The sequence below is a fragment of the Parus major genome, chromosome 11 (assembly GCF_001522545.3).
Source record: "Parus major isolate Abel chromosome 11, Parus_major1.1, whole genome shotgun sequence".
Taxonomy (NCBI): Eukaryota; Metazoa; Chordata; class Aves; order Passeriformes; family Paridae; genus Parus; species Parus major.
In genome coordinates, this window is record NC_031780.1 from 17,456,915 (window position 1) to 17,477,685 (window position 20,771).

A 20,771-nucleotide genomic window follows, 5' to 3' on the forward strand; every position below is an offset into this window, starting at 1 on the left:
TACCATCATAAAGTCACCCCAAAACAAGGGGACACACCATGAGGTAACCTGTGGTTTTACTTGCATGATCACAGAGAGGACACGAGGAAGTGGGATGGAAACCCCACCTCTGCCCTGGAGCACAGGTGTGGGAGTTGAGAGGAGGAACAACCACCACAGGAGATTCTTCAAGGATGCTGTAGGGGCAGAATCCGTCTGTTCCTGGGCTGGCAGGGGTGTCCCCACAGTGACTGTACTGGAAACTGAAGTGAGCCTGACTGGGAACAAATGGCAAAACCCCCCATCATGACTGGTCCAGAGGCCCTGTGCGTATCCTTGGTGTGAATTACCTCAGGAGAGGACATTTCAAGGACACAAAAGGACATCACTGGGCTTTGGGAGAGCTGCTGTGGAGACAGAGGAAATTAAACAGCTGAATCCTTTGACTGCTGTGGGACTGCTGAGGCTGGAAAAGCAGCAGGTACCGATGGGCACCCCAAGAGTGCCCTGTGCAATTGGCACTGACCAGGATTTTGGGACACCACACATGGGGTGATCCATGAACTGGAGAGCTGGGAGTGCCCAGCAAGACCTGCTCCCCCTTCAGCAGCCCCACTGGCCTGTGCATGAGCCCAGTGGAGACTGACAGTGGGCTGTGGTGGCCACAATGAGGTCACACCATGGCTGAGAGCTGCAGGGCTGGACATGCTGGAGTTTCAGTGTGAGCTGGGGTCAGACAGTCAGAGGTGGTGTCACCATCAGCATCACCTGGGTGGTTGTTCCATTCCCCTGGCAGCAGAGTGCAGCCACACTTTGCTCTCACCTGGAGGGCGTGCAGTGCACCTGGAACTGAGTGCCCCAGGGGTGGGAACACAGCCCCACTGTTTGCCACAGACTGATTCCCACCGCGTTGGAAAAGGGCTCCAGAACATCTGAAGTACATTGATGACATCATTGTATGGGGAACACAGCACAGGAGCTTTTTGGGAAAGGAGAAAAGACAATTCAAATCCTCCTGAAGGCTGGTTTTGCCATAAACCAAAGTGGGGTTAAGGAACCTGCCCAGGAAATTCAGTTTCTAGGAATGAAGTGGCGAGATGGATGTCATCAGATTCCAGTGGACATGATTAACAAAATATCAGTTATGTCCCCACAAAGCAGCAGGAAGGAAACACAGGCTGTCCTCGGTGCTGTGGGATTTTGGAGGATGCATATTCCAGGTTACAGTCAGATTGTCAGCCCTCTTCTCTGCCATGAGAGCTGGAAGAAGAATGCTTTCAAGGAAGGTCCTGAACATCAACAAGCTTTTGAACAAATTAAACAGGAGATTGCACATGCAATAGCCCTTGGGCTGGTCAGGACAGGACAGGGGAAATCTTGCTGTGCACTGCAGCCAGGGAGAATGGTCCTTCCTGCAGCCTCTGGCCAAAAGTACCTGGGGAGACTGGAGAATGATCTCTGGGGTTCTGGAGCTGGGGATACAAAGGGTCTGAGCCTGCTACACTCCAGCTGAGAAGGAGATCCTGGCACCTTCTGAAGGGCTGATCAGAAGGGACTGACACTGAGGCACAGCCTCTCCTGGCACCCCGACTGCCAGTGCTGGGCTGGATGTTCAGAGGAGAAGTCCCTTCCACACATCCTGGCCCTGATGCCGTGGGGAGTAAGGGGATCACTCTGATCACACAGCAACCTTGAACAGGAAACCCCAATTGCCCAGGGAGCTTGAAAGTTACCACAAACTGGCCTGAAGGTGAAAATTTCAGATTACCATGATGAGAGGAGGAGAAGGTGATGTGCTGAGGAAGCCCCACCATTACAATCAGCCACCAGAAGAGGAAAAGCGATGCGCTCTCTTCACTGCTGTGTCAGAGATACTCTGAAAATGGAAAGCTGCTGCATGGAGCCCTACACCATGGGTCACAAAAGCTCCTGGAGGACACAAGGTGGATCAAGTCAGGTTGCAGAGCTGAAAGGCCCTTGGATGTGGCTGAAAGAGAGAAATGGCCAACACCAGCTCTGCAGTGCCTCATGGATGGTGGCAAATGCCCTGTGGGGGTGGCTGGAGTGATGGGAAAGGAGCAGTCGGCAGCACAGAGGGGAAACCCATCAGGGCTGCTGAGCTGTGGCAAAACATCCGTGCCTGGCAGAGAACGTGGCTGTCAAAGTCCTTCATGTGGGGCTGCCAAAGGACATCCCAACAACAGACAGGTGGATTGGGCTGCCAGAGTAAAGTGTCTCAGCTGGATCTGCACTGCCAACACAGGGCTGAGTTATTCCTGGCTTGATGGGCCCATGACACCTCAGGTCATCAGGGAAAAGATGTAACATGCAGATGGGTTTGTGATAGAGGGGTGGCTTTAACCACAGGTACCATCTCCCGGGTTATCCGTGACTGAAACATGCAGGGCCAAATGGGTAAAGCCTCTGTGGTGTGGGGGGACAGTGGTGGAAATATAAATAAGGAGAGGCCAGGCAAATTGATGATGTCATGCTCCTGCCAGACCTGCCAAGGCAGTGCTGACAATGGTGGAAACAACCCTGGCTGGAGATGAATCCTTTGTCTCACGCCACTGCTTGAGGCACAGCCTTGAAACACAAGTCCTGTGGTGACATGGCACCCCAGAAAGAGCTGAGTGAGACAGTGGGACTGATTTCTGAAATAGACACATGGAGACCTTGGCCAGAGAGCACAGGACTGAGTGGGTGTTTCACATTCCCTGTCATGGACCTGCCTCTGGGAAAGTCGAACGCTGCAATGGATTGTTAAAAACCACATTGAAAGCAATGGGTGGTGGGACCTTTGGACATTGGCATCTACATTGAGAGAAGGCCAGCTGGTTGGTTTTCACTAGAGGCTCTGCTGATGGAGCTGGCCCTGCTCAGTCAAAAGCTCCATGGAGAACAGCAGGGGATAAAGTCCCTGTGATGCCTATGAGAAATGTGTTAGGGAGGGCAGTGTGGATTCGTCGTGCCCCAGGGAAAGGCAAACCCATGTGTGGGATTGCTTTTGCTCAGGGACCTGGGTGCACTTGGTGGGTGATGCAGAGTGATGGGGAACCACGATATTCACCTCGAGGGGATTTGATTTTTGGGTGAGAACTGTTTGTAATGTTGAATTGTATAATACTGGTTGCTGAATGATGCTGATCACTACCACAGACAGCGAGTCTGGATTGCAGCACACCCCAGTTGTGAGCTCTGGGTACAAGTGGCAACCACTAGACAGCACATATTCTCTCTCCCTTCTCTCCTTCCCACTCTCCTTCTCCCCACATATATATGCATGTAAATATACAACTGCACACACACACACACACATATATATGCAGTTGGAAGGTGTAGCATCTGGGCATGATGTAGATGCTGTAGAAAATGTCCTGGCTCCAGGCAGGATGGCTCAACTCTTGCAGCAGCCAGGAGGGGCATGGCCAGGACCCTGGGGTTATCCAATACCACCTCACACCATCTGCAGTGGTGTTGTGTCTTTCTGGTTTTCTGGAGGGTGTGTTTGGGTGGCACAAGGTTCTGCATGGTAACTGATTGCATGTGAACAGTTCATCTGCTTGGTACACGCTCTTATCTTGTTTCTGTACATTTTCTTATGTCATTGCTTTTTCCAGTAAATAGTTCTTGTGATCTTAACATTTCTGTGTCTCCAGTTCTCCTCGCTGTTCCACTGCAGGGGGGAGGGAGAAGTGAAGGAGTGCCAGGTAGTTTGTGGTGTTTCATTTGGAACATTAAATCATTTCCAAACCATGACATAGGGCCTCCTACATGTAGCATTCCTGTTTGGCCAAATAACCTTTCAATCCACAAATGAGTTTAAATTCAGTATATTTTGAAGGCATTTATTAATGGCTACAATCTCTCTGCAGTCTCTGTACATCTCTTTCATTATGATAGAGAGGTGCAGACTTGACTTGTGGAACTTGCAGCACAACTCTTGCAGGTTTAGGGCTCTTTTCTAAGCCTGGAGATGTGAGATTGCACAGATTGCATGGGTGTACATGTGCTGCTAGAGTGGTTGTGGGGGGCTCTGTTTCACATCCTGTAAGGGCCAGGGTGCATTTACCATGCATTCAGCAAGGATCAGAAAGCCAGCAGCTCCTCTCTGTTTTACATCATTTGAAACATCACACCTGGGGGAGGCATCTGGCTTTTTTTCTTTTTGCAACTTTTCTTTCTTTCAAAAAACTGATTGATGATTAAGGTTTAAATATACAAGGTTATTTTTAATATTATTTGGAGAGGTAATCAAGCAGTGACCTCACTTGACAGCGATGGCAAAATTCCCACTGACTGTGCTGTAGTGAGGTTTTCATTCAATAAAAAAGCAATAAAGGATCTGATTCATAATGAAGGGAGGAAAAGATGAATCAATTCAAGCTGAGTGGGTAGATTCTTTCCTGTGCTGTTAACTGTGCAGTGCTATCAAAACAACAAGGTCTGACCTTATCTCCTGTAGTATTTATGGTTATTATTTACTTACAAATGACTAAACACAATTAGCCCCTATAATTAGCTGTTTGTTGTCTATGGAAACTGTTGAGTGATGGCTTTTTCTGAAAAAGCCCTTGTTAATACTTTAACATGAGAAATATTTTGAAATTGTCTGAATTGCAGCCTTTTAAAAATGATGCAAGGGTTGACCAGCTATTGTTTGTAGACATTTTTTTAAAATAAATGTAGGTTTTAGTATGTATACTATATACATCTGAAATCTTTCTCTATTTTTGTCCAGTGATAAAATAAGTTAAAAATATCATAATAATTATAACTATCATAAGAGCAAATAATATGATCATTTATACATATTATTTCATTTGACATATCTTGCTGCATGAATATGCTAGAAGGTCATAGCTCAGAAAGAGTTTATTATAGTGTCCCTAATTACTATGAGTATGGCTTAATACTTGAAAAAATTACTGATACCAACAATTCAATGATCTCTGCATGTTTATTTCTGATTAATTATACTATGTATAATTAAAATAAATTAAATAAATTAAATAAATTATTAAATTATTAAAATATTTTAATTCTATTAAAATAAATACTTACTGTAACAAAAATTGTCAAATAATATGCTGACTCAGGTCTCTTTGGCCAGCCCTGAGTGGTTATTTTTTTCAGTACTAGACTTAATTTTTTAAAAAAATTAACATTTTAATTTGCATGTCATTTTCAGGCAGAACAGAATCACTGGCGGGGTTTTTTTCCTTCTTATGGGTTATGCTCTTTTATTTTGTGTTTCTCCAGGTAATTTGAGTTATCTTTATGTAATAACCATAACATTTTATTTATTGATGATCTTAGTTGATCAGGGTACCAATATCCTATTATTTCCCTACTTTTAAAGCAAACCAAACCCAATCCTTATTCTGTGTTATCTACACTGGCTGAATATATAAAGTTTGCATATTGAATGGAAAAAAAACCCTCAAGACTTTTACTTCTTGACTCTAACCAGCTGAAAAGATATGCAGATCTCTGGTCTGCAGTTCTTTGACTGCTATTTTTGAAAACTAAAGCATGAGGTGACTATTTTATGGGGGACACCTGGTTAAAATGAGTCAACTGCCTTGGTTGCCGTGGCCAGAACCTGCTCTTCTAAGAACAGGATGAGCTTCATGTGCTCCTCAGCATTGTTCCCCATGAGGTCAGTTGTGATTTCTTCTGGCATTCTCTCTGGCTGTGTTCTGTGGAAACAAAACCCAGATTAGGAGAGAATTAATGAATTAGTAGTTGCAAACACAAATTGGAATTATTGAAGCCCAAGGCTGTTATGAGATAGCACATCTCTCAAAGAAGGTGCTAGTAAGACCCATAATGTTGTTGTTTAGATATTGTGGTCCAAATTCAGTGTCACTTGTCACTATAATTAAGAGAAGGATTTAGTCCCTTCTTTTGATACTGTCTTGTTGAATGCCTGACTAGTTTCCAAATGTTTTCACATAAACTGATTATGCAGCTGCTGCTGGTTTCTATATTTCAGCAGCTTTCAATATGAGGCCCTTAGGAGAGAACAGAAGTAAATTTGGGGCTGCCTTGGCACTATTGTTTTTAGGCCTTCCTGACAGTGATTGTATCTAATGTGGCTGCAGAGCTCATGGTTGGTACTGTACAATCTGAAATTGATCCACATATATTCCATATATTTGCTCTGCATCTGCTCCTCCCTGTGAAGAACTTCAGGAAGAATATTAGTAATCACCATGGGAGTGGAAATTGCTCAAAAGGAAGAAGAGCATATGTTATGCAGTAAATACAAATATTTCTGAAACAAAGTTACATTGTGGGAATATTAAGATGGCAAATGTTTGCACATCAAGATTTACGTATCACTGATGGGTTTTGTGTTAACTTTTTGTGCCCTGGACTCTGGACAGAGCTTTGCAGAAATCTGAGCCCTTCTGTGCTGGGATGCATCAAGTAAATTACCAGAAAAAACAGTGAGGTTGGTGCCAAGCTAAATGTGGGCACTGCAATGAATATTTGTAATTGTTTCCAACTGGGATTAATTTCAGTAGATGTATAGACACAGGATGAAATATTTAAAATTGCTTGGCAGTTAAATATTTGCTAGTGTCTTGCTTTTGAGAAGTAGGAAGCCTTTGTGATTTTTCCTTTTGTAATCAATGGGCACTGCTTTGGCATTAACTTCAGCAAATGTAGGACTGAGAATGAATTAACTCATCACTATAAACCAGTTCTTTACAATAGGGGAAGCAAGAAGAGTTGAATTTGTGATTGCTGCACCTGTGGCCATGGAAATGGATCAATGCCATGTTGGCTAATGAAATAATGGGATTAAATATTATCTCTTTGAATCACTATCTTTGTCTGAGCTAGTACAATGCCATTTTTATAGATGTAATTACTATTATTTTTTCATAGTTAGAGCAGAAGAGCATGGAATAAGTAAGATTAAAAAATAACAACTGTTATAATTACTGTCATTTATGAAAGCTGGCAAATTACTATAGTAAAGGAATACCCTAAAAAGAGTAGGTTTTCCTAAGTTACATGACAATTAGATGTGAGCTGCCATATTTTTGGTAGTCAAAAAGACAAATGCATACACATATTTTTGTTCATTTGTTCCAAGAGGGTTTGTGAATAATGACAGATTCATAAAAGCTAATTAGGGTTAACTCCCAAAACAACTGGCTGTGTGAGATAGCAACTGAAAAATCTATAAACATCTCAAAGGTCTGTAAGTGAGTCTGACAATGTGAATACAAATTAAAGTATAAATGAATGTTTGGGTATTTTATTCAGATAGGTTTTAAAACTGGTTTAATCTTTACAGCACCTCCCCTGACATGGACAAAACAAACACTGTGCTGCCATGGGAAAAAGTGTTCTAATGAAGGGTATTTGAACACTGATAGCTGTAGATGTATACACCAATCTGCGATCAGGGGATTTTCTGTGCTATGTGTACTGCTTTACCCTGGCATCCTCTCAAATCTGTACAAGATCAAAGAACTTTTCTGTTAGCTACTTTTAATTTAGAATTTGTGACCCCATTGGTTCTATCAGCTTGATTGCTTTCTGTTAAAGGAATTCATAAATGTATAATATATATAGAGCAACATATGGAACAATGTATGTATAAATTGATTTTATTATTGTTGCCTGCTGCAGGATTCTCCCCTATGCCCTTTGAAATACGATTGGTTCTGAGATTTCCCAGAGTGAGAACACTGTACAGAAATTACTTCTTTAGAAAAGTTGTAGTTACCTTCACGTAATTCTGATTTTAAGTAGGTGCCCTTTTGCTACATTCCTGTTCATCTGCCACTACAGGCCCTGGTGGATACTATCCCAAGTGGTTTTACTGCAGTTTTATTTCCTAATTTTTATTAAAATAATATTTTTCATTAATTTAGTTGGTTTCCTATCTGGCACCTTTAACTGAGGAGATAATTGGATTGACAGGCACATGGATATCCTGGGAGGGGATGGCCTCTTAGGGAGTACTGCACACAGCCATCTCCTGCTGCCCTCAAGGATAAATGAATGAATGAGTGAATGTCGGCTCAGAGGAGCACCACTGATCCCATGTGAGAGGTTGATGTGGATGAAAGAGGATCTCAGATGACTCAACCTCCAAAAAACATCAAAGTGCAAGGGCAGAAATTTTCTTGATTTTGTCTTTCAATTTTTGCCAAATATCTCACTGCCTCAGGCATTTGGTTTACATATGATGTTGTATCCTAACAATATGTATGGTTAAAGCTTTGTGAAAACAAAGTGCTCTCCTAAAACAGTTTTGATCATCTAAATCACTGATTATCCTCATAGTCACCTTTTTTTTTCCCCCTTCTCTCTAGGCATACTTACAGCCTATGTGTGTATGAATCCACAGGGCTGCCAGTCTCGTTCAATTGTTAAAATAATTTTCCCTTCTTCTTCAACCCATATATCACAGGCTCTCCTTTTATTTTCATGCTTCGGTTGGAATGTACAACTAGGATCCACAGCTCTGCTGCACAGACTGTGTCATAGTTAAAGGGTATATTGGATTACAGGGTTTTCTTTATGCATAAGAAAATTTGACTTTTCATGGTTTTAAACTCCATTGAATGTTGAAGCAGCTTTGATTATTCTACAAATCTCTGACAGTAGTTTTGTTCCTGGTTTATGCTTATCCTTTTTTTTTTTCCCCTTACTGTAATGTGGTCTGAATTAGCATGCTGATTTGTGAAAACATTACTGGGTTTTCCATTAAACAGACTTCACTTGCACACTTCAGACAGATTTTACTTTTTAGAAATTTTGTACAATGTGCAATAATAAAAACAGCCCAAGCAGCATGGAACAGATGAACACATTAAACCTTCAGGGCAGGTATAATTTCCTATCCCTAGCTTCCCACCATCCTTGATGACATGCTACCAGTTTTTTACCATTGTAGCTGTTACTGTCAGTAGCTGGCAGGATCATTGACAATCCAGAAACACAGTATTTGTTTATCCAGTGTGACACAGCAACGAAAGCAGAGCTTTTTGTGTCATGGAAATCCACCTCATGACTTAGTAGTGATGGACTTGACATGTTCTGTGTCCTCCTCCTGGTAGGTGTTGACTCACAGCCTCTGTACAGGTCTGACATCCACACTAGCACAGGTTACATTTCATCTTTCCTAGTGTTTTAAACTTATTTTGTCTTTAGTGAAATTAGCTAAACAGATTATTGTCCTGATGCACCAATACATTGTAATTGTTGTCCTTTTCAATACAATACAATACAATTTCAATAGAATACTAAGAGTAATACTAAGGACTTTTTAAGGCAAGTTATGTGTTCATTTTTCACTCTTTCTGTGGAACAGTTTCACTGAGGCATAATTCCAAATTCTTGCTGTGTTATCAGTCTACTCATGTTAAGAAGAGCTTTGGAAAATAAGCTGTAATTTGCTCTTTTATGAACACAAAAACCACTGTGCAATGAATATGTATTGAGAACATTGAGAAGAAAATTTAGAATTGTCAGTAATAACTATTCTAGTTGATTTTGAGGATACTTTCATACTGTAAAATCATTAGGACTTTCAAAACTATGTGAGGTATTGCAATGAATAAGAAGTGCAACACTTCATGCAGAATGAGTGTAAGAGAAATTTATACTCTAAAACATACCACTGGAATTTTAAAAATATAACTATAGTGGACAAATAAGGGAAACAAAGCCATACATCAGTCTTAGTGACAACCCCTGACAAAAATTACATTTTCTAGAACCAAATAAAACCCTTAAGGAAGTATCTGGGCCAAATTTTAATGAAGACTAGCAAGAGATGCTAAATTTTAGTTATTGGTACCACAAGTAGTAGGAAATAAAAAAAGAAAAAAAAAATAATTAATTGTTGATGAAACAGGAGAAGCCTGCTTATCCTTACCCTCTACTGTACTCTTCCTGCTGAACTGGCAATTGGGTGCAAGTAAAATGGCAGTCTCTATGTATATAATATATGTATATACTGTGTAGCATATAGACTATTACAGACTGTAACTATTATTCGGTTTCCAGTGGAATTGCTGCAGTGTATGCAGTCTGGTTCAGGGCTGTACTGTCAGTATTTTTTTGGTGAAATGGCAGAACACCAGCTCTGAGTTACTTGCTGCACCATTCCTCAGCTTGCTGAACAGTGTGCTCTGGCTAACTTGTCTTTGCACAAGTTTCCCATTTGTAAGAATGGATGGAAGACAGCTCTAGAAATTATTATTGTTCCCATGGAATGGGTAACATTACACCAGAGAGCATTTTCTGGGCTGGTAGGGGGAACACTACAGGGCAGTGTGACAGGGGAGCTGCTCTGCAGCCTCTGCATCTGCACTGCAGTAGTTTACAACCCTTCTCCACAGTGCAAAAACCAGTCACTGAACTAATTTGAAGGTGTCTCTTCAGTCCTAATTACATGTTTTGCTTTTCTGTGCATGCTCCATTTTAGATAAGCCTGATTGCATGTAACACTTTAATTAATTTCTAATTTTTTTCCCCTTCTTTTTAACAGAATTGGAGGCTGGGAGCACATTGCTGAGCAACCTCAGGTGGCTATTTTCATCTGCTCTGATAACAATATGCATTCCCAGCAAAGATATTTGTTCTCTCCCTTGGAGATAGCCTTAATGCGCATTCACTCTGTTCATTCTGTGTTAGAGGAGCTTTCATGCTTCTAATTCCAATCTGTTTGATCTCCTACTTAAATTCTAAAATAAGTCTAGTAACTCATGCAGCTAGTATAAATTGACTAAGAATGTATTGATAGTTTGTTCCATTTCCTTCTGCAGAAAAGAAGTAAAGTAATAAAAACAACCTCAGGCCCCGCTGAGCCTGTTATTTCTCAGAATTTTTGCAGGTGAAGTAGAATCTGAAAACAGATTAATTCACCTAAAATATGATCCAGCCTTATTTTGGTACTGCTCTTCTATCATTTACAAGCAGAAGAGACTTCCTGAGTTACTTTAGCCCTCATTTACCAAACATTTTGTATGTCAAGGAGAATAGTAAATCCTTTAAGACTCCAGCTACCAGAGAGAGCACTTAATATAACCAAAGCACAAAAGGATTTATCATAAACTAAATGAAATCATCCGAACTCATCTCATCAATAGATTTGAAGGAACAGGCAGAAGAGAGAAATCAGTTTAGCATCTTAGTAGATATGAGGTCTCACAGTGCTTTTCTACTGTGCAGATAATAAAACCCAGCATCACCACAGTTTAAATCAATCCAGATACAGTTATTAAAATAAAGTCACCAGGGAGGTAGGAGATGTGGTGTGGTGTTGAAATAGCCTTTCACTGTGGTGTCACAAGTGAAATCAATGTGTAGGTGCTGCTGTCCATGTGTAAACTGCAGAATCCCTGTGCTGTGCAGTGGGACTGGGAAGGTGCTCAGAAGATTCCAGGGCACAAGAGTTGAGGAGTGTGCTGCAGGGAATGAGTGTGTGTGTGTTGGCCTGTGATGGACTGGCCTCCTGAAACAGTTGACATAATTGCTGACATAAAGCACCAACTTGAGATTATACTTTATAGACCGAATCACACTGAAAATATTTAAAGCCAAAACGAAGAGAGAAATAAAACAGTGCTGGTTGTGGCCTGGCTTTTTCTTTCAGGTGTCTGGAATAACTTGTGGAGCTCATTGATAAAGTGCAGCTTAAAAAATTTGTTAAGGAACCCTGGTAAACTTTGTCCAATTATTTCTGTAAGTATTTGAAATGCACAGTTCTAATCATCTTCTGTAATTATGCTGCATATTTCAAAAATCTGATCTCAATAACACAATTTAACAAAAATGAGACATAATTTACTTAATAGAGCAGGTTGTGTGGACCTTCATTTTTGTTAAGAGAGCTAAGTCACAAGCATAAAAAAAACTAATATGCAATTAATGCTGCCTTGATAGTACTTACAAAGACAACTACACCCTTTCAAGAGAGAATAATTTTATTTTGTTTTTCAAGCAATTACCCTAATGTAATTGCTGCTCATAATCTGGTCTGCTTGATACAAACTCAGGATTTCATATAATGTTCAGAGGTTCAGAGTGTCATAGAGGGATATCACAGCTTTGCACTGTCTTTGGAAAAATGCTTATACATTGATGATGTTCTTATAGTATTTCTCCATCAAACAATTTAAATTTGCCTTGCTGTGATACCAAATTGTTCATATTTATTCTCATCACATTTCATAAAATGAATGTGAAATACAACAGGGTTTTTTCAGCTCTGCACACAACTCATGAATAACAAATTCCTAAAGAAGAGGAAGGAAAACAGATCACTGTGAAGTTTAGTAATGATCTATAATGGATCAAGGCAGAAATATCTTGAAGTTGGTGCAGCGAAGCACCCTTGAGAATTTTCTTCTCTTTTAGGGAGAGTGTAGTTGTCACTAAATGTAAACCTTATTAAATGCAGCTAGATAGTGCTGTGCAGTGATGCAACAAAACTAGAGATCAACAGTGTGTGGCTGAGACAAATAATGTCTTACCACTTACCTAATGTTTTCTACCCAACTTTTCTTTAATGCTGGCTGTCAAAAGAGAACAATGGGGATTATATGGGATGGCAGTCTTGCAGATTTGCACAAATCTGTACATGCACGGAGACTGATATATGCTGAAAAGGAGATAAATGCATATAAATTACTTGTGGAACTGTTAAAATTATAGTCTTAGTCTAAAGAAATCTCAACCAAATTAATCCATACATAGAGAGGCTCATAACAGAAGCATAAGCTTTTTCTAGTTAAAAAAATTGGTTACAGGGGGAACTGATGTAAATAAATAAAATGACATGTAATCAGAATGAGACAGGTATTACACACATGGACAGGCTAAGGTTCCAAGTTATTTCAATATTTTTAGTACTAATATTGACAGAATCCATAATCTTTGTCAACACTGCTGTATCATTCTATGTTTTCATTTTTCTACTGCATATTTTAAAAAACTGTAGTATCATTTGATTACACTCGGTAAAAAAAAAAAAAAAAACTTTATCAAAACTTTATTTTGGTAGTGTTCCATGACTTTTTTGTGATCTAGTTCTGTCAAAAGCATTAAAATGAATGAAAGAACCTATATAGCTCCAGCATATATAATGTATCATGTCTACTCCTAGAGCTGTATTACAGGTTTTGAAATGGGATATGAAGGCTTGACACTTGGCTTGAGCAATGGTTTAGTTTGGCTTTTAAAGTGATTTTAAAATAACCTGCAAAACACCCTGAAGTAGAGCACTTAGGATGGGTTCTGCTGGTTATGTTTTCAAAGTGGATGTTGTGATAATTAATTCCCCATGGTCAATAGATGCTGGAGCATACACATATGCACCTTTGTATACAGTTTTCTAATATATACATACATTTATGTGAACACAAAAGTGTGTGACTGAAAATCAGGTCTCAAAATTTTAAGTTAGTCCTACGTGAACATCAAAGTATAACTCCAAACTGAGTGGATTTTATTTTAACAAGTTAGTGGCACAGACACAATCTGTTAAAAAAAGAGTCTGCATCCATCATTTTGCTTTCAACCTAATAAAGTCTACTGTTTTGGTGAGATGCAAGGGTGTTATTTAATGGAAATGAGGGATGTAATTTACTCATAATTATCATAAAATGGGTTAATGCAGAATATAGAGGTGACTAGACATGTTTTTTAAATTACAATAATAGACTCACCGAGGAAAAATTATTTTATGAAACATTTCATTATTGCTTTTACAGACCCATAATTTGAGGATTACTGCTCAAAAACCCAGATGAAGTGATTTTACAATCATAGGTCCATTAAAGGTTTAAGAATTGTCTGGTTAGATTAAAAAATGGTGAAAAAATGTTGTGTGATTTATTATGCCGTTTAAAATTGCATAGACACATGTGAAATAGGCTGTGTCTGCAGAACAAGCATGTCATCACTGTGCTGATCTCACCTACAGGTAAACTTTGTACTGACTCACTTATCTCTGCATCTTTAGCAGAGTAGAAGTATTTGTTATGACATCCATTTCTCTCATTCCAGGTATCCCAAACATGATACTATGGCTCCTCAGGCCAATGATCCATTAGGCATTCATTAAGAGGCAGTGATAGGCAAATGCGAATTGCAATTATAATAATTCCAACAAAGGAATTGATAAGAAAAATATAAGGCACAGGTAGCTCAGTGACGGTAGGGATTCCCTCAACTCCTGAAGTAATACTACAGCCACACCTTATGCTGTTGAAATAAAAAGGCCTAAAGCACTGGTACCAGTTCTCAGGGGCAGTATTGGAGCATCTCCAAATGGGAAAACAAGGAAAAGTTCAGCAAACCTATGAAGTAGAACTGGTTCACTGCAGCTGTTTAGGGCAGCCTGAGCAGGGGTACCTGTCACCTTGCACTGTTTTGCAATTCTCTTCATGAAGTTCCCAGTTAACTTCTGTCGTCTTGCTGCTTGTAAACACATTGAACTTTGTCCATTTTCAGTGGGACAGGATGGGTTTACGTCGTTAACTAAAAATATATTTGCAAATCGGCTGCCTTGCTGTGGATACATCACCTGTTTGATAACCGGATGACTTGTTTCACGGTCGGCAGGGCCTGGAAGCGTCCGGGCCTGGGTCCCAACACTTGCTAGGGGAGAAGGGGCTGTAAGAGCTCTGAGGACAGTCGGGTTCCTGGGGAGGCCTTTCTCCCTGCGCCCATCACCGATCACAGCGTTCGCTCTCGGGAGCTGCAGCGGAGCCAGCTCAGCGTAGCTCCGGAGGAAACCGCTGGGAAAAGGCATCCGGGTGACCCGCCGGGCCGAGGCAGCTCCCGGCTGGGGGGCCGGCGGCGGCAGCGCTGGGCGCGGCCTCCCGCCGTGGGGCCGCGGCTCCCGCAGCCGGCCGGCACCGGGGCGGCCCCCGCGGGGCGCTGCGCCGGGCCCGGCCCGCCGGGCTGCGCCATGGCCGCGGGCGGAGGGGCGCGGCGAGAGCGGGGAGAGTCGTGCCTGACAGGAAGCCCGGCAGCCGCCGCTGCGCGGGCGGGCTCGGCCCTCGCCTTCCCTTCCGTCCCCGGCCGCGCTCCGCCCGCCCGCTGGCGGCGGCCCCTCAGGTGTGCGCGGAGCGGAGCGGGGCGGCGCTGCGCTCCCCTCGCCGTCTGGCCCGGCCGCCGCAGCCGCTCGGCGGGCCTGTCACGTGGGGCCGCGGCGCTGCGGTCTGTTCTCTGCCACCTGCCCCGGAGCGGGAGCCCGGGCCGGCCATGGGGCCGCCCGCGCCACTCCCGGCTCCCCGGCGGGCGGGGGCACCGCGGGCCGGCGGCGCCGCAGGCTCCTGCGGCTGGGCGTAGCGGCTCGGCGGGTGCGGAGCCGCCGCGGTTCCCCCCGCGCTGAAGGGCAGGCGACAGCGACCCGCCATGGAGAAGGCAGCGGCCGCGGAGCTCCGTCAGGGCGCGCTGGCGCCGCTCACTGCCATCTGCCTGGGTGAGTGCGGCCCGGCCGCTCCCTGGCGGCGGGGCACGTCCGGGCACGGCGGGCATCGGCTGTGGGGACTGCTGGGCCCCCTCCTCCCCTACGGGAAGTGACCGTGGGCGGGGGACGCGGGATGAGACGAGGCTGCAACGCACCGAATGGGTGCCGGCGGAGCCCCCTCCCGTCAGCCCGCTTCCGAACGGGGCGCGGGGCGGCCCGGCCGCGGGTCTCTCAGGCACCCTCTCGGGCTGCCGTGCCCGGCCGTGCGGGGCCACGCACAGCGCTGCCGGATCCAGCGGAACCCATCGCCTTGCCCTTGGCTCTAGAAGAGCCGCTATAACCTTGCGTAACCCTGAAAAAAAAGTTCAGGAGGCATCAGCGGCTCTTCCCTGGGCTGTGAGCTCGTGCGGGGCGCGGTGCGGGCAGCGGCGCCGGGGCTCGCTTAGGGACTGGCCGGCGCTTCTCATGAGCGGTAGCGGCAAGAAGCGTTTTGTCTCCCTCCACATCTCTGCCATGTTCTGCTCTCTTCCTTCCCTTCTGCTTGAAGCCGTTGCTCTCCGCTCTGCTTCCCAGCAGGTGTTGAGTTATGGCAACGTGATGAAGCTGGTTTCCAGCCTGTCAGCCCGTTCTGCCAGGGGAGATGGTTTTTGTTAGGGAGAAGCGCTGGCGCCCAGCTGTGACTGGAACGAGCGAACGACAGGCCCCGCGTGTTTAGCAGGGACACATGGAGAAGTTAGGAGCTCCCAGAGCCGAGTGCTCCGTTCCTCTGCCCTGCCAGAGGGTTCTGCTGGGGCAGCCGAGCAGTGCTGGGGCTGCACTGAGCCCTCCACACGATTAACTTGGTAAACTGTCACAGCTCCTTCATCCAGAATGGTTTAACCCACATCTCTCTGCTAATGAAGTGGATTACAGTTAATATTTAATAATCCTAAGTGACAGTTACTATTCGTTATGTAAACAATCAGAAAGGGATATCTGTGGTTAGACTGCTTGTTTTGTTTTTGTAACAGTGCTTCCTTAACATCAGTGCTTACCTAGAAAAATGTACAAAGTTGAAGTTGAAACATTGCTGTGGTTATTACACATGTGTCTATTTTAATTAATGTAAGTACAGTACAAAAAGCTAGCTGAACTACAAAACAGTTTGAACATCCAGGTCATACAACTCTTGTTTTTTGCAGAGTCTTAACAGGATTTCAGAGATGTGCACAGCATGAGGACAGTGCCTGCTTATTTAAAGTTAGAGAAGGATACATATTTTCCCTGTATTTCTAAATTTCTTACTGTATTTTTGGGAGGGGTGTTTTGGGTTGTTTTGTTTAGGGGTTTTGTTTTTTTGTTTTGTTTTGTGGCCCATTCAGACCTTTGTTAAACCTTTTATTAGTTGACATGAATAGTATGGTTATTGTTAAAATGACTAATGAGATAATAAAAGATTATGTAAACTCCAGAGCTGAAGTGAGAACACTCCTTGTGTTTAGGTGTGGGTGATGTCAGGTTGAAAGTTTAGTAGATTTCTGCTTTCTATGACTTCTAGAATTTCACTGTCTGGCTCTTCTTTTCAGCTGGAATGTTTTATTCCTATTCCTTGCACAACTGACAGTAGTGGAAGTTGAGAAACATGAGAGGTGGGAAGCTTGTAAGGTATTTTGCTTCAGTGAACCCATAAGAATATAATGCTGCTTCTTTAACTATTTTTGTATTTTACTTCCTGCTTGTCTGTCCTTTCCTTTCATCCTTCTTTTTGGTTCTTGCTTTTTGCCATTCTTTTCTTGTTTTCCCATGGCCTGTGTGTGGGTGTTTGGTGTCTGTATCAATGTACTGCCACTGACCATTGCTGTGTGACCTCATCTGTAAATTGCTGCTCCAAAGACTGGAATTGGGTTTGTTTCAACTGTTCTTTTGTGAAGCCATTTTGTTTATCATTCTTAAGAAATTCTGGAGGACATAGAAAGTTATTAAATAAGAAGGGATCTGTGAAGCTGATGTCTCTCCTTCTGGCTGTGGGGAAAGCCTGGTAGTTGTCATTTGGTTTGGAGGTGCCAAGATGTAAATTTCCCTTTTGATCCAAATAGCCACTTTCCAAGCTGAAAACCTCACCCTGAGAATTATTTAGCAATCCAAATGAATGGCACAGTAAGTTTCCTACATGGAGTTTAAGCCAACTGAACCACTTCTGGGATTTCTTTCTGGCTTTCCCATAACTGCTCAACAGTTAAGAATAAAGGCATCTAGAAAACTTTCTGATACTCTAGTCTCTCACCTCTTTTTATTTTGACAAAGTTTTGTTTTGACAAGACAAGAAAATCTGCAGGGAATGACTATTCTTTCTTATGGGCCTTTGACAGTTTAGAGAGCTGGGTGCTGGTTTAACAGTGCTCTTGTGGTTTGATGGGTTTGAGTGAGTGAAGTGGATATTGGAAACTGTATGCTTATTCAGTTGCTTGGGAAAGTATCTGGTATGAGACTTAGATTTTATTTTAAAGAACTATTTTTGCTGACTTCTTGGTATGAAAGGGTTTGAAAATGAGAACAAAGAATTTGCAACTGCAGCTGATTGAAGTTTTTTGCAGAGATAAATATTTTTGGGGGTTTTCTTTCTTAGGTATCTGCCGGGTGAGGTGTGCAAGGCTGCCTATAACTGCATTTGTGGTAGTAAACCAGGGCTCTCTGTTTAACAGTCCTCAGTAATGTCCCTCTGAGTTGGCTGATTCCACTCTATTATGCCCCTTGTCTTTACCCTACTTTTTTCCATTTAAAGGGCATGGGGGGCTTCTTATGAGCCATGTGAAACAATCTCTGCTTTGGAGCTTGTTTCTCTTATGGCCGTTGGGAGTATTCAGATAGGAAACATGAAAGATTACAATGGTAGTACAGACCCAGACTCTTCCATACAATGTATCTTGAAACACTGCTTTAAGTTGTGCTGATACTAGTTAGGCATGTACTTTCTTTGGAGCAAAACCAAGTATTTTAATTCTCATGAATATAAATTTGTGACATAATCACGGATTAATTTAATCTCAGTCTTTAGGGCTGTATTACTATGGTTACAGAAATAGTGGCACTTTAATGTTGTATGAGGAAGTGTTGTGTTGCTGTTACTGCTGTGATCAGAGTTTGTCACAAACGGATGTGCTGCTTTGCCAGAGTTAACAGAGCACTGTTGTTTCCTGGTACAGGGTTGTTGCTCCTAGGTAGGCTTACTCACCTAACGGAGCAAGCTAGCAAAGAAGAAATAATTACACGGCACACTGTTATTATCATATAACAAATGTTACTAATCATAGCTAATTATGTAATAAAATCAGCGCTGTTAGGGTCCTTTGAACATCATAACAATGCTTATTGACACAAATATTTCAAATGCAATTTAACACAAATTCTTCTCAAGCTGTAGCATTACATATACAGCCATTTAGTTGCCCTCCTTGTTTTGTGTATTCCTGAAAACTCAGTCCCAAGACTATGTAGAAGGAGGGAGAGGTCACTGCCCTTGTCCCTGTGGTAGAGCCCTGAAGTCTGTGAGGAGTGAGGCTATGAGCAGCAGTCCTTGTCTCTGTTTTGCAGGGCCTGCCCTCAGCCTGAGCTCTGTAGCAGTCCTCCCAAAAGGAGAAAATCCAGCCGTGGATAGCCAGGTATAAGTCAGGGAGGACAGCTGTAGGCAGCTGGGCCGCTGCAGTTTGGCAGCTGAAAAACCTGACTGGGCCTGAACTGGGAAGCTAAAGGATTATTTTTTATTTCAGCCCCCTTTAGTATCTAGTTCTTTTTGTGCCTCTTGTGCTGGTTGAAGTTATAACAGAAGGTAGTCAGGGAAAGGGTCATTGTTTTGTGATGTGTTTAGACAGTGTAGAAGACAATGGGGGCCCACACTCTGAGCCATAAATAGTGTTAATTGTCAGCTGCTTCCTAAGACTGTTGGGAACAGGGATGGTTTCTCTTCCTCTCTTCTCCTATTGTTGATTTTTAAATGATGTTTTTCATTTTTGCAAGAAGTTACCCATTAAAAGATTTAGGACTTAACATATGCAAAATAAAGCCTAAGTGAGTGCTTGGCTGGCATGTTGTAAATCAAGTTTTTGATAATATTTTAAACCTTTCTACTTCTTTAAAGCATTTGTCATTTTACTAACAGGTTATCTTTGTAGATTACAGATTACTGTTGAAATGAAAGCAGTCAGTGGAACATGCTGTAATTTTTAAATAAGTGACTTAAAGAATGTGTGGGGAAACTAATAGGGAGCTGCATGTTAATGCTGGCTTCTGGAGCAACAATGACACAGGACAAATTTTCTTTGGCAATAACTTCTCTTTCCAGATTACTTTAATAGTATACACTGTGAGAGGAGACTTTTGAGAAACTGAAGAGTCTTTGGAACTTAATTTGCAAGTCAGATATATATTGCAAGTACTGCCTCATCCTGTTTTGATTGTATTAGTGGACCTTGTTGAAAACTTCATTGCCTGTGCTTAGTCAAGGCAATCATGTTAGCTTTAGCAGCTGATTTTCAAGGTGACATTTACCTGAGGGGAACAAACTTTGCTTTATTAAGAGAAGTATTAAAGAATAATAATCACATTAGTTATCCAGCATTTAAGCAGGTAGAGTCAGTAGCTATGATGATAAATGTTTTAGTGTGATTGTTCTTCTGTGTTCCTCAATTAAAATTAATCCTATGGAAGATAATTTAGAATAGATTGGCAGTTGTTTCTTTTGGTAGTGTGTTTCAGAGATACTGAACTTATATTGTGTATTGACTTGTTTTAGCTACAGTGACGGACAGTAGTTGATTACATGACTTGCCTGTGCAGATAAGCAAAGTTCTTGTTGGAAAACTGTAATGCATTTATGCTAACACCCCAGCAAACACCTAGGAATGGTTAACTATTGACTTCCACCCTGTACCGCTAGAACTTGTCTGAACATTATTTTTCTGTCTTTACACAGTGAATCTCTTCCTGACTGGGAAAATAGAAAGTGCTGTTACCTCATTAGGTAAGACAAACTTTTCTTGCCTGTATTTACTGTTCATTTAAACTGTTACTGTTTCTTCCCCATACAAAGAGATGCTCTAATGAAAGAGTAACTTTTGTAATGACGTTCATTTGAGACAGACTAACAATGACATTCTTAGGAAGTTGAGGACTTTTAAGTCTTCCTGAGATTTGTCCTGGTGCCAGCCAAGGCCAGAGATTGCTGTCCCCAAGCCAGGAGGGAGCTGTGTGGGGACAGGATGAAGGTGCTGTGTGAAGGTTGTGCCACCATTTCTGTCCCTTCTGGTCCTGTCCTGGGGCAGGATGAACGGAGCCATTTCTGTCCCTTCTGGTCCTGTCC

The 20,771-nt window shown here is 42.5% G+C and overlaps 1 protein-coding gene across 3 annotated transcripts in view; it reads left to right on the forward strand.

Annotated features, from left to right (window-relative positions):
- The first annotated feature begins 15,317 nt into the window (after nt 1–15,317).
- The window catches only part of LRP3 (LDL receptor related protein 3), a 24,755-nt gene continuing 19,301 nt past the window's right edge, over nt 15,318–20,771 (forward strand). The window contains exons 1-3 of one of the 3 annotated variants that reach the window (XM_015639984.3): nt 15,434–15,448; nt 17,002–17,064; nt 20,385–20,432. In XM_015639984.3, the coding sequence (XP_015495470.1) occupies nt 17,058–17,064; nt 20,385–20,432 (55 nt within the window). In that variant the 5' untranslated portion in view covers nt 15,434–15,448; nt 17,002–17,057. Of the gene's footprint in view, nt 15,449–17,001; nt 17,081–20,384; nt 20,433–20,771 lie in introns of those variants that run through there. The other 2 variants (XM_015639983.3, XM_015639986.2) reach the window with 2 other exon arrangements.